The sequence below is a fragment of the Pezoporus occidentalis genome, unplaced genomic scaffold (assembly GCF_034315485.1).
Source record: "Pezoporus occidentalis ecotype Australia unplaced genomic scaffold, CSIRO_AGI_Poc_V1 ctg95, whole genome shotgun sequence".
In the NCBI taxonomy this organism is placed as follows: domain Eukaryota; kingdom Metazoa; phylum Chordata; class Aves; order Psittaciformes; family Psittacidae; genus Pezoporus; species Pezoporus occidentalis.
Genome location: NW_026916315.1, coordinates 1,544,273 through 1,562,922, shown reverse-complemented (window position 1 = coordinate 1,562,922; position 18,650 = coordinate 1,544,273). Strand labels below are relative to the sequence as shown.

The 18,650-nt window shown below is 42.8% G+C and overlaps 1 protein-coding gene across 3 annotated transcripts in view; it reads left to right on the top strand.

The window, feature by feature from the left end:
* FGF12 (fibroblast growth factor 12) overlaps positions 1–18,650 on the top strand; it is a 228,904-nt gene that overhangs the window by 135,242 nt on the left and 75,012 nt on the right. For all 3 annotated transcript variants that reach the window (XM_062606315.1, XM_062606316.1, XM_062606314.1), the window contains one exon: positions 11,665–11,775. In XM_062606315.1, coding sequence (XP_062462299.1) covers positions 11,665–11,775 — 111 coding nt within the window. The remainder of the gene's footprint in view (positions 1–11,664; positions 11,776–18,650) is intronic.

Below are 18,650 nucleotides of genomic sequence, written 5' to 3'. Positions count from 1 at the left end.
TTTTTCTTTCTGTTTCTTCAAAAGCACAGCTCTACTTTCCATTAAATAAATTTTAGTTTTTAAAGCAAAAGCCCGATAGTGGCTCCTGAATGATTAGAAACCATGTTTGAGAACTCCTTTGCCCTGAGCCCTCAGGCAGTGAGTGGCTCTCGGGCAGCTGGAGGAGCCGGAGCTGTGTTTGGAGCCCTGTTAGAGAGGCAGATTTTCCATTTTTGCTCCATCTGCACTGTGTTATCCTGCACTTGAATCCCCAGGGGTGGAGCTCTCTCCTGGGATGGCGGTGGTGTGGCTGGTAAACCTGCCTGACTTGCTGGAGTCCTGGAGGCCACCTGACATCGGGAATGAAGTGTTTGTAGTGAGACAAGAAACATGAAACACCATCCTTACTTACAACAGAGCTTTAGATGGAATGAGGCAGGTGATGGCCTTCTCACACTGCAAGTGTTTTCATTAGGTTGAAGGAAACTTCTGGCTCAAACGGAAAACTAAAATTATTCTGAAGGCAAAAAAAGGTGTATTTTCACAAAGCAAAAGGAAAGAAGTAAGAACTTTGAGTCACATGGTGGGGTTTGGCCATTTTTAGCATGAACTTGCTCTTTGAAGTGTAATGTTTCTTCAAACCAGAATGGCACAAGGAGCACATTTTCTTTATGCATTTGGGTGTTGTGTAAGATTTGTCGAAATTCAGTAACATAATTTTGGGTCAAAAAATGCTTGCACACTGCTGCAGAAGTGCTTAAGCTACAGTAGTACAGTAAGCCCAAAAAATCATTACAATACAACCTGTCTGATTCAGGCTTTATTTTTTCCACATCACAGTCTCATTACCTGTTAAATAAAGAAGTCTCACATGTCTCATCCCTTTGGAAAATGCTGTGGGAGTGCATGAGGAATGCCATAACAAAAATGGACATTGTTGCCTGGTGTTATTGAACATTTTCAGAGTGATGATGGGACCCAAATTTTATTCTGAGTTGCCATTCAGTGATTACCCAGGGCTCTTCTATAAGCTGGTGTTGGTAGGACTAGGTACCCTCCCCAAGACTGATAGCATCTTACATGATTAATTTCTGCTCAGTGTTTGTTGATAGCATGTTCTGTCCATTTTCTATTTTAATGAGTTTACTTTTCTGGCCATGCAGAGAGGGTGGAAGATTGATGTAGTTGTTTCTGTATCATGTTTTATTTTGTGTGAGGGACTTCTCAGTGTTTCTGCAGTATTTCAGGCCTGTTGGATTGATGGGGAAAGGGGAGAGATTTAGCATCTGAGAACAACACATATCACAGTGCTGTGGCAGGTGTGATCAGCAGGGATGGCGTCTGCTCTATTTGTGTGACAACTATTAGTGATCTGGTGTTTTGTGTGGGGCATTTCAAGGTTAGGAGAGCTGAGGACACTGTCATGGAGCCCTTGAAAAAACTTGGGGCACAGAAGTGTAATAACCAAGTTGTGGCCACTTAGCAGCAAGGCTGAGAAGACCCCTGAGGTTGACTAGTCCAACCATAGCCCTGCACTCACGCCAGATGTGCATTCCCCAGACAGATGGATTTTTAACCTGTTTTTTTATATCCTCTCATGGAGCAAATTCTAGGTAGAAAGAATTTCCTGGTATCCTGAATCTTTATAGGAAACCAGGAGAAAATCTGCTTAATTGACAGTGAAGAAGTTTTATGTCACACATCGGAATCAACAAAACCAAACACAGCCTTTCTAACTGTACAAGCATTGAAATGCTGCCACAGGATTGTCCAGGATTTCTGATCCATCAAAAAAGTCCTTAGGATGTGTAGCCCTGTAAGAAACCCTCTCCCACTCCACCCCTGTTTGTAGGATGAGAGGTGCTGCAAGTATGGGGAGAGGGCAGAGGTATTTTTCTGTTTCTCACTCCTGCCAGCTCCAGGCAGCAAAGCTTAGCAAATGGCATCTCCAGGCATCATCCTCCAAGCCTGCCTTTCCACCTTGGGGGTAGCAAAGATGTGGCCCCTTCTTTGCTGGCGGGAATTTTTGACTCGGTCATCCCTCAACCCAAAAGCTCTGCAGTGTGGGGATACCTGTTTGCTCAGCCTTCATGCAGCACTCGAGTTCCCACTGCTGGCATGGGGGAAGTCTGGGTTTTACTTCTGATGTTTCCCCTTTGTCCAGCCCATGAGGGCCAAAGAGAAGCCCCCATGAAGGGACACAGACTCGGATAGTTCATGGAGTCATGTCTGCACCCAAATGAAATGCGCTCTGTGATTGTGGGCTTACACATAATATTTATGCTATCCTCTGTTTCACTCTGGGTGAATATGCTGTAATTTTGGCTAATTACACAATATGTCAGGAATAATTGCAGGGTGTTCCTCAAAATAAATAATGTATCTGCTACCCATACTTATGAACATGTGCTAACCTTCATCAGCCAAGGCATTGACTGCTGGAAAGTGACAGTTTGGGAGCTGTAGCTACAGCTTCTTTTCCATTAAACTTCTCACATTTTTTAATTCCCTTACCTGAAAAAGCTCACCCTGCATAAATTCTGGAAAAGCCCTACATCTCTTCTTCATGCTTTCCGTTCCTGTCAGGCTCTGGTTTTCTCCTCATTCGAGCTCAAGTCAATACTGGTATAGAAGATTGCTCTTTGAAGGGGAATGTTTTGAAATTTTGACTGCCAGTAAAACACACTGGATCAACAGAGCAATACAAACGACGCCCTGGGGGAGGCAAAGACAAACCCAGGAGTGTAGCTGTATGAAGAATTGATTTTTTTAGTTCTATGGTCAAATAAAAGAAGTCTCTGGGAAGGAGGGGATTCGGATCCAATGCAATATTTCATTCTACTTAAAATGAAACTTTGTCTTTCATCTCCAAGTCTTTTAACATCATTTCCAAACAAAGCATTGTCTCGAAAGAAAAAAGAACAAATTTGTCCTCTTTTCAGATGTCCTTTTTTCCCCAGTCCTCTGCTAAAATAATTGGTGTCATTTGGGTCATCCCATTGTTTTCACCTGCAGTGGTTTTTGGGGACCTCTTTTGTCCCTGGAGTGCTGGAAATGGCTGTCTTGTCCTTAGCCTGTGGACAGAGTGGGTAGCTCATGTGTCATGTATGCTATTTGGCATTTGCCTTCTAGGGAAAATCTTATCCAAGACTTTAGACCTTTTTGTTCTTGAGTCCTGGACTTTAGGTGGCTGTTGCATGGGATCCGGAGCTTGGAGAGTGAGTGGTCTGAAGGATGACTTCCCTAAATCCTAACATCCATTGGCTGCTAGGAAAAGGGTGGTCTGGGAGAGACGTATAACAGTGGTCTCATGTTGCACCCCACTTTCAATGCTTTTTATGACTCCTTTCTCTGCCCCTTACCTTGTAATAACATCTGTGTAAGACTGATTCCCTGGATATGACAGGGCCTACATAAATGCCAAAATGCCAGTGCTGTGCAACCACATCTTTTCCACCTACTCAGCAAGTGAGAAATAAGACTTCCATGGAGGGACTCATCTTTGTAAAAGCAAAGCAGGTGTGGTGCAGTGCTTTGCTCTGTCTGCTCCTTGGTAGAGGGTGCAGGCAGGCAGTTGTGCTCAGAGCTAATTACTATTCCTCCTTGCAGGCATCAGCACAGAAAAGGAAATCACTCCTCTGGATGCTCTTTTTTTCTTACAAGGTGCCATTCTGCTCTAGTGACTCACTGACGGTGACAGGAGGCAATTGCTTTGATAGTTACTGTCATTGGCTTGAGCCCGTCATCTGTCCGAGCTAGGGAAATGTCATTTTGGAAGTTTGTCCTTCAAACACAGAGGCCATCCCTGTCAACACAGCCTGTTATTTCATGTAATGCATCCTGGAAGCACCAGTTGTCTCTGTAGTTATTAGCTCTGGGTGGAGATGCACACTGGAGTTAAGTAAATGCACAAGCGTGCCTTACAGCCCTATTGTCCTACAGTAATTTTCTTCTCAAAAGCAATTCCCTGTAGTTGGAGGGTGGTGCCAACCCTGTAATCACACTGAACTGGAGCTGGGCGTTGCCTTCATTTTGCATCATTGGTAAAGGAGCTGGGATCAACTGTTTGGTGCTGCCAGAGTCACAAACATCGACGATAAATCTTAGTGTCCGTTGATCTGTTTACATTTCTCCATCCTACTCACAGGCTGGGTGATGTGCCCGTGTAGCTGAATGGCTGTATCTAAACAGAAGGGGCTTGTGGCAGCTTTGTGTGGTGGGGCTGGATGCCTGGCTTTGATACAGAGCCCCTGCTAATGCTTGAGCAGCTGCTGTTGCCCACGGTGATGTGACTTCTGTGCAGGCAGCCTGAGGAGGCATCCAAATGCAGATGCCCACCTACACTGTTCACCTCCCTCTGCTCTGCAGCTCATTTGTCCTCTCCTTGCCTGTTATTCAGGATGCTACAGGCAGCATTGCCCAGTCCTTCTGGGCCACCTGCTTGTAGGCTTCCTTGGGCAGAGTGTGTCCTTCTCTGAACGCTTTTGTTGAGTTAAGCCACAGAAGCCATGGAAAACCTTTTGTGCAGTTGGGAAATGTCCTCCTTGCCTCCACCTGTGGACTTTTCTGCACTCAGTGACTCCCATGCTCAGCACTTTGCAGCAGGATTTCCTATCTCTGCACCTTAGTGACACAGTTGGAGTGTCCTCCAGGATCCCTGTGTGTGGCTCAGGAGGTTTCCACCTGCTTCGTGCACGGCTCACTTCATAGGCACCTGTGTGCAGTGTCTGCTAAAGGCTCACACTCTGCTGTGATCACAGCTTGGAAGAGTTTGGCAAGGTGCTCTGCCAGAGGAAATGCACCCCTAGGCTTCAAGGACAGCAGCTTCTGGCACAGCTGCAAGTGCTGTTATTCCTGAGCTTCCCAGTTCAGGTAGATTCAATGGATTATTGTAGTGAGTTGAGCTATTCAACTTATGCCGACAACGATGCATTTAATTGAAGACAGCTGCTTACTTCATCTTAACTCCAAACACCCCGGAGAACTTAGTAGCTCCTGTCTGGAAAAAACCCTTAACATTTTTCTCCCTCAGCGATTCATCTTGTCTTTATCCCTGAGTTCTCTGCTGATGCCTGTCACCCTGGTAATCTGCATGGAGCTCACTGATGCTTTTTTGTGCCGAGTTAATACAAGCCTTCATTAATACTGTACTTCTGAAGGAGGGATTTAGGTGCCCTTCTCTGTCTGCATGTATTTGCAGTATTTGGCTTATCGAGTATTCTGGAACCCATCCTTTCCAGGGGAGGGGAACTGCAGTTTCTGCAGTGGCACTTCAAATGTGGAGTTAATCTAAGTAAATTAGGAGCAGTTTATGCTCTGCTTTGAATGCTGGATTTGGTGTGTTAAGGATTTGAGTCTTGGTTGGCTGAGTCATAAATCAACATCCCATTATGACAGCTGCATCCTGAATGGGGGAAAATAAGAATAATGGAATGTGTAAATTCCAGGCTAAAATGTTTAATTGCCATAAATAAATGTTTAAAGAACATTAAGGTGAAATATGCTCCTGAGATATATTACAGTCCCTGTGTTTCCCATCACATCCTCAGCAAAACTGTTGCACAGGCACAGAAAAGAATCAGCAGTATTCAGCAGAAGAGAATTCAGCCATGGTTCAGATCAGGGCTGGAAATGCTTTCTCCCTTTGCCAATCCTATGTCCTTAGCAGGTACCAGAGGGACTGTTTTGGCAGCCTAGCACTGGCATCTCTGACAGCCTTGCTGTGCTAAGACCAGGCAGAGGCTTTGAGTCAGAACATGTCCTGCTGCAGAAAAAGAGAGCAAATAAATGGGCAAGTCTCCTGTCGAAATCACACAGTAGGTACCTTCCTTCTACCTTGTTGCAGGTTGCTGAATGTAAAATGGCTGCTTGCCATATGAGCTAGTGGAGTCCTCTGTGTTTGACAGCTCATTGTTCAGAGAACAGTAGAGCGTCAGAGTTTATGCCATAACCACACAGAGTACTGCTGGCACCCAACACAGTAACTTCTGAAGTGGATTTAAAAGCAGTTCTGCACCAGCAACCTCAAGTGGAGGCCTGCCTGCCAAGCAGAGCATTGCTATGAGTTGCAAGAATCCTTGGAGCTAGTGGCTTAAATCCTGGAAAGGTCACTAAGCCCTTCATCTTTTCTAGAGATCATTGAAAAGCAGCCCTTCTGAGATCCCTACCATTGACTCAGAGGGTTCAGATTAAAGTGATTTCTGTAAGTAGGGTCTCAATGAATCCTTTTAGATTTCCCAGCCCAAGGCAAAGTGGGGTCTGGATTACCGCAGCCTCAGGTCATTGTATTGTCATAAGAGGTGTTCTGTGAATTGCAAAAAAATGAGGCTGTGGCAGACTGCCCTTCCATGATGGAGTCTTTGTTGGAAATCAATCCTGTGATCGATTTCTTAGTCCTCCAGAGCTTAGGGTTTGGACTGAACTGAGCTACACTATGGTGCTTGATAGAGCATAGGGTTCCTCACCCATGGGTTTATGCTGCTGTGCATGACCTGATCATGTTTGTGCTCCTGCTTTGCTGATGGGAATAGGCAAGAGTTAGTGTCCTCAGTGGGGCTTTGCTAAATGCAGCATTAGTGCATAACCTCATAGCTTCTCTTTGTATTAAGGGGAATTACTCTGCTTGCATGTTCTCCATTTTCCAGTTAATGAGGTGAGCAGAACTAAAAGAAAAGGTCACTAAAGAGCCAGTGATATTTCTGATAAGAAGCATTTTGGCCAGTGTCCCTGCCAGAGATCTTGCTCTTTTTCCTATAGCACACAGCAGATACCTTCAGCAATATCTGCAGTTTGAGGGTGAGAGATGTGACTCTGCAGAGTAACTGATTTGGACATGATCCCCTGGCCTTCTGGAGATCAAACAAAGTATGCGTGAGTACCCAGCAACTATCATGTCCTTGACAAGCCCCAGGGGAATGAAAATTGTCATATAGCTGTACAATAAGGAAGGAAACACAGCAGCTGATGTGAGCTAAGATGACTTTAAGGTTTAGCAGCAGGATAGCTGAAATGAATAATGGCAGCATTACAGTACCATTTAAGTAGAGACAAGGAGATTAGCAATCAGATCATGATTTAGTTAGCCTCAGCTGTGTCAAAGGGCACAGAAAGTTAAAAGCAGGGCAGGCAGAGCTAGGGAGTTTGGGCTGTGGAAAGGGGAGTAAACAGGATGTCTTTCAGGGGATATGTAGTGAGCTGGTCACTAGATGACTTCTCTGAGAAGAGTTATCAGCTGAGAGTCATGTCTTCACCCTAGGGAAAGCTAGACTCGTAGATGCTACAGACCAAGAACACAACCATGGTTTAGCTCTTGCTCTGTTATTATTATTGCTCTGTTCTGCCCTGTGGCTGTGTCCAGTGGGAGCGCTTCCTGGGCATCATGATCTTCTGTGTCTTCTGGAAGCTCCACATATGAAGGATTTGTGCTCACTGCACCTGCATAAGAAGAAGGTCCATTGAGCTTTTCTTTAGCATTCCCCCAACCCTGAGCAGCTATATAAGGGCAACCAGAACAGGCTATTCAAAGTAAGCATCCTAAAGTAGCCAGTATTGTGTATGAAATGAGGGTAAAAATATCCCTTTGCATATTGCATGGAAATCCCAATAGCATTGAATCTGCACTGGGAATACATTCTGTGTGGAAATCTGTTGTGTTTAGTCTGTACTTTGGGATCAAGGCAGTTATAACTTCTTTCTTAAATCTATTCTGAAGTACTTGATTTTGTGTTTAGGGAGACACTAAGTTGATACTGAGGTCTTGTCCATATCGGTTCCATTTCTGCTGGGAAAGCTGCTCCTACAGCAAAATAGAAGAGTGTATGGAGCAGCTTGAGTAGGGGGAATAGGTTTATCGCTCCTTTAAAAGCAAGGGAATCTGAGTTCCCCTTGCTATACAAGAAGGAGGTTAGAGAAAGAAAAGCTTGTTTGTGCTTCTATCTCTTATTGATTATAGCCTAGAGCAGGAATGAAGGAACTTCTGACAAATAAAAGTATCATATCAAGGTTGCGGGGTTTTAATCTCCCACCCAGTGCTTCAATAAGTACTGGGAATCTTGCCTGCTGGGAAGGGTTGTTCTCTTTCACTTTTAATTGCAAAACTGTGAGAAGTTCTCAGTCTATTTTTTTGCCTTTATGCCTTCTGTTCTGGCTTATGGGAGTGTTCCACCACCCTTATTTGACAAGGAGACGTACTGTTTTTGAGATTTTTCTACAAACTGGGTTTTTCAACATGATTGCTACAGCGTAATGGATAGCAATGCTGGAAGACTGTGATAAAATTGCTCTGTAAGTGGAAAGAAGTGATGTTAAAATATATGATATAAGTAGGGAGTCTCTTAAAAGTCATGTGCAGAGTTTTGCTTCTGGGGTAGCAGGAAAACTCCTGTTCTGTGATTATACGCTTCCCTCTTCAGGTAATAACTCTGTAGTGAAGTTTGGGGAGAAAGATGGGTAAAACCTTTATTCTTCTTAAAAGCTGCCTTCACCTAAATTTTTTTCTGTAGGCCTCCCAGCCACACTGCTTGCTGTAGGAATAACACACTGCAATATCCCAGACATGAGACAGAAGGTTCCCTGGTGGGAAGCAGCTACTCTTTCAGCTGTTGTAGCATAGCTGTTTATGTTCGAGCTGGTCCCTTTGCAGTCAGTGGGGAGATGCATGTGGATTTGGGATCTATGGGCCTGTCCTGGCTGTTGATTTTTGGGATGGAAAGGGAGCCCAATTCAAGTGTAGACATGGCTGTACTAGGTGCGACAAATCACCCATTGCCCAGATATCTCTTTAACCATCCTTGGGCTGCTCTCTGTGTTAGAAAAGAGAACTTCATGCCAGCTGTGTGTGTATCTGTGCTGCTTTTGCATTTAGTTCAGGCAGATACTCAAAGGCGCAGATGCTCACCAGCTCTTCTCTCCCACTGAAAGAGACAAAAGGAAATGCAGAAACAGGGGAAGGAGAAATCTGTATGTCTCCAAAGTGATTTCTGACCCTTTGGTGTCTGAAAAAAATGTTTGGTTGGTGGTGCTGCAGGGCATTCTAAATGAGCCAGGGTAGCAGGGATGCTCCTGCAGAAGAGGTGTGAGGAGAGGCAGGAACACTGCTGCTGTCAGACTCTGTTAGGGTCAGGAGGAACATGAGAGCTCTGTGCTTCACTTGGTTGGAGTTTGAGTTTGGGTGTGAGCCTCAAACTTCAGCAAAACCAGGTCAGGTCAAAAAAAAAAAAAAGCACATGTAAGATAAGATTCCTACTCCAATCTAGGCGGGCATTGACTCAGGAAAGCCTAGGATCATGAAGAGTGCAGTCATTAAAGCCTGAATTATACCTGACTGTGTGTCTATGTCAGATCAGTAACAAAAAGGGACCTTGGGGCTTTATCCTGTGTTTTACTACGGTGACACTTAGACTTCTGGTGCATTGGTGTTTGTGTCTAACAAAGGTTCAGGGTGACCTCAAGGGATCTCAGGTGCTATTCTGATAAACTTGTTAGGCTATTTAGTAAGAGTGGAAGAGGTTTTCATGTTCCAAAATGTTTTGCATGATCGAAGTATAGTTTGCACCCCAAAGAAGGAGGGAAGGGCCTTCTTTCCTGTAGCTAAATCAGAAATTTCCCAAGGGGACAAGTTCAGGGTTGTTTTATATGTCCGTTCCTCTTATCCTTGAGATGCTTTAGACAAGATCTCCCACCCTTCCCCAGCACACAGAAAGCCTCAGGCTGCAGGAGCATCTTCTAAATCTCTCCTACTAGGAGCGCTTCCATTTTGTGCAAAGTACTTAAGCATTAAAATTTAACCAGAAAGTAAAAACAAGGCTAAGACTCATTCAAGGGACTGAAAACGTAGGTCTCTCGTATCAGAGAGTGCCTATTAGTGCCTTCACCATTGTGGTATTAGGTAAAAGAGAGGAAGGGTACAGGCTTGAGCAGGGTGGTGCAATCATCTGTACGTGAGAATACAGCTTTTTGTTTCCTCTGGCTTTAATATGCGTGTCAGAAAAGCAAGTTAAATCAAGCTTTTGCAGTCAACAAAATAGAAATTCATTTTGTTAAGAAGAAAGCTATACACTTAGCTCAAGCTAAGTCTCAGTTTGACATTTGGCTTGAACAACATTAGCTTTTAGTAGATGGTCAGCACAATTGTACTTATTTTACTGTCCCAAAATTGTCTTGCTGGGAGAAAGCCTGCCTGCAGTCTACAACATTCTCATTGCTACGAAATCACTGTTTTGAGGCAGTGTAGAAACCAGCTGATCCCGATTTACTCAGTGGGGTTTGTAGCTGTGAAATAACACCTGACTCTCCCCGAGCTGGTGGAGGGGTTGTTGAAGCTGAAATTCTTTGCACCTGCAGCCTGTCTGCATCCAAGGTCCCTGCCTGCTGCGGGGAGGGTGTTGCCTGTGCAGAAGCGCTGGCTGAGAGTGCCAGCCTTAAGTGGAAGTTGTGCAGCGCAGTGCAAAATCGTTAGAGACGGGGGCTCCTAATGGAAACACTTAACACACAACGTGACTAGTTATGTAATGACCATGGCTTATTAAACAGCCTCACTAGAGGCATGAAAGACGGGAGGCTGACAGGATTTTTGGTATGCTACACTGGATTTTTTCCTGTCCATTGAGCCAGCAATAACTGGGTCTTATTTATTTACTTTTGGTGGGTGGTCACGTAAAACTGCAAACTCCCATTGCACAAGGAAGATCTCTGCCATCCTTGCTAGTGTATCTGTTTACATGTAGCCAGCTGGCTTGCTTTCCAGAAGCAATGCCTGTGACAAAGACTTGCATGATTAAAATTGAATTTATTTTTGTAATACAAAAATGCATTTTTTTGTTTGTTATGCTGCAAACCTCTGTCAAATGAAGTTCAAATTATTTCTGCCTTTTTAGTGTTTCCCTTTTCCTCTTCAACACAGGTATAAAATGTTGAAGAAGCAATAGGTAAGCCCCAAGCCAGTCCGTTGCTGGCTCATGATGTAGAGGGGCTGTGAAAGGACCCTGCTAGAGGCAAAGAGTGATTCCCATCTACCAGAGTATGCAGTACATGTTTTAGGGGGGAGGAAGAGGCAGATTTTAAAACAGAGGCGTTTTAAGGTGCCCGTAAATGCTTCAGGGGTCATTTTTGGAGGTGTCTTGCATCTGTTCCCTTCAGGATTTTGTTCCTGAGTCCCACACAGTTGGACTCATGCAGCCTGATTAAGCACTTGGGTACTTTGGTTTTACACCACTATAATACCAGTGATTTAAATAGATTTTCATTGGCATAAAACTGGAACTGCGCGGTAGTGAATCAACCATACAGAAAATAAGGATCTTGGCTTCACAGGCAAAATAAGAAACAAAAGACAAATTGTTTGCAGCTCTGCTAGCAAATATTCTTCTTAATGAGTGACATATTCAGAATACATAAACTGTCTAAAGACTTTCATTTGGTAGGTAACTTTCAGTGAAGCAATGTTCCATAAATATATTTCTGTTGCACCAACTATGCATTGCATTTTACCTGCTCATCTGATCTCAATTTTATTTGCCTGTATGTCTATGTATATATGAATATTTTACAACCACATTTGAAAGGAATCACAGAAAGCTGTCTTATCTTCCAAGCACTTCTATGTTTACTCAGGGCTTAATGGGGGCCAAACAAATTGGGACTCTTGCTACTTGGTATATCTAATAATTTTTATTATTTTTTTTGCAGAACCCCAACTGAAAGGAATTGTGACAAGGTTATTCAGCCAGCAGGAATACTTCCTGCAGATGCACCCAGATGGTACGATTGATGGGACCAAGGACGAAAACAGTGACTACAGTAAGAAAAATTACCCTGTTTTGCAACCCTGTTACAATCAAATGCATCACCTGGCTTTAAAAGATGAAATCACGAAGAAGCCAGCTGTTTTCTGCACCTTTTTTTCTATCTGTCCTTCCCCTTTAAATCTTGCCTGTATAATTTCATATGTTTCCTCTCCAATCTTCTTCCCTCCTGCCCCGATTCTGTAACTGCCATCTGGGTGGGGTGGAGAATAAAACCCATGATTTGAATTGCTTCCAGAAGAGAAAGGAGATTATATTTATACACATGCCACATGGGTAAAGGATAGGGGGAATTCTCTCTCCAAGGAGAAGAGGAGAAAATTGTTTTCGCTATTTTATACTGAAAAACTCGGCAATCATCAGGGATTTCCAAGCTGGAGAAAACCAGCTGTTCACTAAAGTATAGTGCTTTGAGGCTAATATAAAGGTTGAGGACATCATATGACCTTTCCAAAGGAGGTCATCTTCCAAAACACTGTTCAAAGGGATTGTGTTCATGCTGTCCAACAAAGGACAGCAAAGTCCAACAAAGGCAGCAGGTCCATGCAGGTTTAAAAATGATGCTCTGTGCAGGAGCCACATTGGTTAAAACAAATGCAAAGCAACAGCCAATCTTCCTTTTGCAAAAGTAGTTTTATTAATACCAAAACTCCACAAAGTTTAAAAAAGGTGCAGGATATTTTCTACAGCTTCTGTTCATTTCATGGGCATTAGATGAATGCTTCTGAGTGGACAGTAATAAGCTCTGATCCTGCATCAACAGAGTAGAACTCAAGTCTTGATATGTTGGTTTGAAGCTCCCTGTGCCACTGATGTAGGACATCATAGATAGCCTAGAAGATAGACGGCATAGAAGGTATTTTCCGAGTCACTACTAGAGATGAACACACGTTCACCTGTGTGGTAGGATTGATAGAAGCAAACTGCATGTACTCTGTGGAAAGAGAAACCTACTTAATTTGGAGGCTTATCTTGTTCTAACTCAAAGAAGCTGTTGGTTGGATTGAAGGCATCATCTGGGATGCATGTGAGGGTTGTCTGAAGTGATGCAACACACATAGAGAGGACATTCACATTGTCATGTGAAGCTGAACTTGGACAAAGGTGCAGTTTGGCTACAGCCCCACATCTATGGTGTTTGCCCTATCCCCAGGATGCTGGCAGAGTGCTGTGACAGGAGCATTGTGTGTGGTGTGGCTGCTCTGCTGCATCCAGCTCAAGGCTGGGGCCCATGCACGAGAGGAGCTTTGGGAAGATGGCAACTGAAATAGTGGGAGACTGGCAAAGCCCTTGTGAAATGACCCAAGAAGCTGCATTTGTCTGAAACTTGGCCTGTGGCAGATGCATCAGGTTTTAGTCCTCTTTTTTTCATATGCTTGTGTTGAACAAATGAAGTATTGCAAGTTGCAATGACAGAGCTTCTAATTTGTGCTGGAGCAGGGGAATCTGTGGACCTCCCCACACACACATTTACTCCATTAGAGACTGAGCAGGTCCCTTCCTATGAGGAAAGTCTGGCCTTTTGATTTTCTCAAGCAGACACCAACACGTGGCATGATTTCAGTGGGCTTTAGTCGGGGAGTGATGAGCCAGTGTGGGTCGTATTAGCTGCTTTCTCTTAAAGAAGACATAGGATGTTCTCAATCTGCAGGAAATCCCATTGGAGGCCTATTTGTCAACGGCACAGGAAGAGCTGCTAGAGATGACAGGGATTCATTACCCTCATCTATCATTGAGAACTGAACAACAAAGTAATGAGCTCAGACTGAAGCAGGGATGAATTTAGGTAAACATCAGGGGAATAAAACGTAAGAGCAGTTCTGCAATATTTCAGGCTGGCAGGGGAGATGAAGGAAACTGCCACTAGCTGCCCATGACTGAGGTTGGGCCCCAAACAGCTCTTATCTCATTAGAAATGTTAGGGATCAGTTTGTCAAGGTGCTTAGTACTTGTAAGCCACTTCCATCCAGTCATCTTGGCTGGAAATAGATGGGCTGAAGGGTACATCTAGAGTGCAAATTTATTTGGTGAGGTGGCAGCTCTGCCTTGGCAGCTGGGGTAGGACAGGAGGTGTCTAGTTGAAGTGTGCCAAGCCACTTGCTCAAAGTCATGGGCCATGTCATAAATTTTAGTCAAGTTTTCGAAAAAAATATTGAAGACAAAGAATTCCCCATCCCCTGATCTCAGGGGATATCAAAAGAGAGAAAAATTCAACATGATAATATTTGGCTCCTGAAAATGAATGTGCATTATTCAGTTTTGTTTAACTTCCTACCACACGTTCTCCTTTATAAATCTTCACTTTGAGTCAGCATTTTATATTGTATGAAGCTTCCAGTTATAGCTTCAAAACAAAATCACATTTTTTTTTTTATTTTGGAAATGCCAAAATAAACCATACTCACTATTTTTTTCCCCTTTTCTTTTCCTCCAAAAATCTCAATTTTTGGCCAGAAAAAAGTCAAAACTCACTTGTCAAAGTGAACAGCTTACAGATTTACATCATTGATATTTTCTGTTTTAAAATATTTCTCCAGAAGTGATCAGCCTGTCTGAAATCTGTGCAGTATTCTTTGCAAAGGCAAAACTCATCAATGAGTAGATAAATATTTCCATATCCTTGAAGAGGGTTGGTTAACTCACATGCACTGGGAGAGAAGTGCAATCTGGACGGCCATATCAGGATAGTTCCCACCCTGGATGGCCATCTATTCTCCATGCAGAAGCCATCTTAACACAGTTAAATACATGGTGAGCACCATGTTCTATACGTTACTCTCTGTTCTGTAGCCACATGCTGATTATTCTAATTAGCATTATGAAAGGAAGCTTAATTTTCGTGGAATACATTAGGTTGATTTACTCTGGCAAAATCAACATTTAAAATGAGAAGCGTCATGTCCCTCAGATATGTCTCATGCAATTAAAAGTTCAAATAAAAATCCAGGAACTGCTAATATTTCAGCAATTTTTAAATTAATTATCTGGTGCCTATTTTATGTGTGTTCTTGAGAGGCTGGTGGCATTTATTTTCCACCTCCTCTCACTTAAATGAAAGAAAAAAAAAAAGCCAACAGAAAACCCAGAAGCCAAGTTCTAATGGCATTTGAATGGGCATCCAGCCAGTTTCCCGCGAAAGAAGCGCTTGGGACATCTGTTCCTTATACCAAGCATTTAAAGGCACGCCATCTTAATGTAAGCAAGAAGACAGATCCTCTGCCTACTTGCACTGGGTTATATGAATAATTTTCTTTTAATCTGAGCACAATTCCATGGTGTATGAGGCCCTTGTTTGTGTTCTTAGTAATGTTATATATGCACTTTTATTTGTGGCAGTATTTTTTCCTTCCAACATCAGTGATCTCAAATGGTCTTTCAGGGCTGACTGTTGCTGTATTTGCATCATTATTCCTCTTTCCTGGGCTGAGCAAGGTAATGCACCTTCTTTGTAAGAGCAACGGGACTTCTTTGTTTGCTAGCATAATCCTGCTGAATGTCTGAAAAGCCTTAGCAAATATACAGTACATAAAGGATAGGTCAACTATAGTGAACAAGTGGAAACAGACCAGCATGTCCAGGATATTGTTGAGGCTTTCCGGAAACAAACACAAAAAGATTAAGACTGGGGAAACCTATGGAGGTCTCCAGTTCAGCATCTTCCTTGAAGATGGGTTATCTTCAGCTGCACAGAGCCTTGTCTAATTGTTTCAAATGTCTTCAGGAATGAGCTGTTCCATAACTTCATAACCTGTCTGGTGCCAGTGCTGCACTGTTCTCATTGTAACAAATTGTTCTTTGCAACCAGTCATAATTTCTTTGAGGCTTTTGTCTAGTGCTTCTTGTCTTTTCATTGTGTCCCTCTGAGAAGCTTCATTGTGTTCCCTTCTTTGAGTTAAGCTAATAAATAGTTACCCGAGTTTCTTCTCTCATGTTGCACGAAAGAAGTAACTGCACATGTTGCACCACAGCCTGTTGATCGTCTTAGCAGCATTCCTCATTTCTCTCATGATCTTAAACCTCCCTGTCTCATGGTGCACCAAGGCTGCTGATGCCTATTCTATCTCCCATTAGTTCTTGTGCAGCATAAATGTCTTGATCCAGAACAAATCACCTGGTATAAATTAGTTTAGATCCTCTGACTACTACTGCTTATATCAGCTGAGATGTGTATAGCCCACATCTTATATATAGCACATCTTACCTTACCCATCTATTTCTGTAAATAAGCTAGTCCAGACACATAGCTAAGTATGCATTCACATTTTAAAAATGTGTTATGCAGCTGATAAACTGCCATAATGTAATGGTGAACAGCATACTCATGGCCAAAGAGTTTAGGACTGTAGCATGCTAAAAGTAATATGATCAATAAGCAGAGTCAGGTGTAAATCTGCCAATGGCTGAAAATGGTAAGATGTAATGAAGGAAAATATGCAGAAGTAATTCAATGTCCTAATTCTTTTCTCTTCTGCCCATGAAGTAAGAGTATGTTCATTCTATGAAGTTGCAGATGGCATAGAAAATGTACCATTTGCAGCAGAGTTTTGAAGCATTTATTAAATTTTCTCTTTTTCACATCAGCACATATGTGTCCAGTCCTACTTTACCACAGTTAGTCCTCTTTCCCATTCTGCTGTTTCACATTAACCAAAGTTTTTTTCCTGACAAAGAATGAGCCATACTGCTTTTGAGGTTGGTTGAGGGTTTTTCTTCCCTCATTTTACATTCTTACAATAAAGTTTATAAGCTTTTAAATCTATTCTAAAGCAAGATAAAACATTTATTTGGAAGCATGATAACAAAAGGCTTCAATTTCTTCAAACACATCTCCAGATTGAAGTGCAGAAACAACTCTTAAGAATTTTCAAAATCTTGATTGACCCAAACTGTTTTTTTAATAGAGGAAGATATGTGCTGCCTGAAACTTCTTTAGCTGCTAGTTACCTATGTCAGATGCATGTCATCCTGCTTGTCTGCCTGCTCACTTGCTCCTCTACTCTGTGCTGTGTTGCAGGAGATGCTCACGCCTAAAAGCTGTGATTGTGGGTGCTGCTCCCATGGTCTGCAGCAGGGTCTCAGGGAGCTTGGGAACTGGCAGTGGTCTTGCTATTGTAACACAGAGCACAGCAGGATTGTTCCTATTCTCCCTTTGCATGTATAGGTGGAAAGAGAGATTTGGAGATGTGGATGCTTCCAAATGGAACTTTTCACCCGCTAATTCTGGGTATTACCACCTTGCTGCCTACTGAATGCTTTGAATGGTCTGTCACAAGTTTTCTATACAAGATAAATTGGCTGTAGGGAATGAATGATGATGCCCATTTTGTTTCATTATTAGCAGTAATATGCTCCATTTTTCAATGGGAGGAAAAAATAAGGAAGGGGAATTGCTTATAAATACACTTGTTAATTGCAGAGGGGTTTAGATCTTCATGGTAGTGAGGAAGTGATAGAAATATAAGCTTACTTTGCTTAGTGAGTTTTTCAATGATAGAAATGCACTATAACACACCTCTTTAATGCTGAGTAGCTGGGGTGTGTTTGTGTCTTCTGGGGACAATATCAAAGCAGCACTGTCCTTGACTCCAGCTCTTTAGACCAGTACTCAGGATGGACTTCATTTGCCATATGCATCTGTTGACATCCTCCCGTGAAATCACAGAAATTACCGTTGGTTTTGGTAAGAATTCAGCTATAAGAATTGATATTTTACTGAATATGATGCTTAAAAGCATAAAAAGGGACTGAGATTAAATTTGTTTCTACTAGACTCCAGGTGTCTTCCCTTTGGGCAGCTAACTAAGGGGAGCTAAGCAGTTGTCCTTGGGAACGGAGTGAGAAAAAAGGGCATTGATGTGAATCTGAGACTTGTGAATCCCTTTTTGGAGACAACCCTGAAACTAGCTCTGTCAAGACACCTGTTAGATATCTAGAGCAAAGTAGCTTTCTACCTCTTGTGCTCTCTTCAGGTTTTACTTCTGAAAAGGGATCCGCCTCTGACCTTTAAGCAAATCCAGTGAGAGTTCAGGTTTAATGTAACCAGTTTCCCACTACATTTCGCAGACCTTTTGGGCTCTACTTTTTCTTCTAAGAAATTCTGCAAAAAAATCCTGGGACTTTAGATCAGACTTTGTAGTTTGATCTCTGTAGTTTGGTTCAAGCTTATGTAGCAAGGAAATAACAAAGCCACAGTTTCAGTTCTCCCATCGCCCACTTTTCTCCATATTAGCTAAAACTTTCATCTCCTCCCCTCTGCAGAAATTCACAGGCTGTACATGACAGAGGTTCTTGAGAAGCATCTTATGGTTGAGTTAAATACATGCATTACTTAGCACATGCATATCTAACCAGTCTCCTGTTGAACTGGACTCTGGTCCCTCCTGTCATAGCAGGATTAACACAAGCCTGGCCTGAGGAACCATAGCATTTTGAATAGACCGTTTCAGCAAAAGCTGTATGCTTCAGGGCTGGCATTAAATCAGCAGTAGTCCATCTTCCAGGGAAGGAATGACTGTGAGATGGCACAGTGAGAAGGACTGTTTCTCCTACAGCCGTTATGTGAAAACCCCTTTGTGCTATGCTTGCTGCAGTGTGATGTGTCAGGCATAAAACTTTGTACATGATCTATAAAATGAATCAGCTAGAGGATAGTGTCCTTAAAGGTCAGCTGGAAAAAAAGAATGCTTCACTGCATGCTCTGTCCCTCAGTCTTTCCTCTGCACTCTCCCCATTCACAGATCTGCCCTGGGCTAATTTGAGCACCCCAAAGCTCAAAGTTTCGAGCAGGCTTTAGTAAATAAGTAAGTGTTAAAAAGCCATGAGAAATGCTTTATGAATGTGGAAGGGGCAGTCTGACCTCAGGACTAGGGA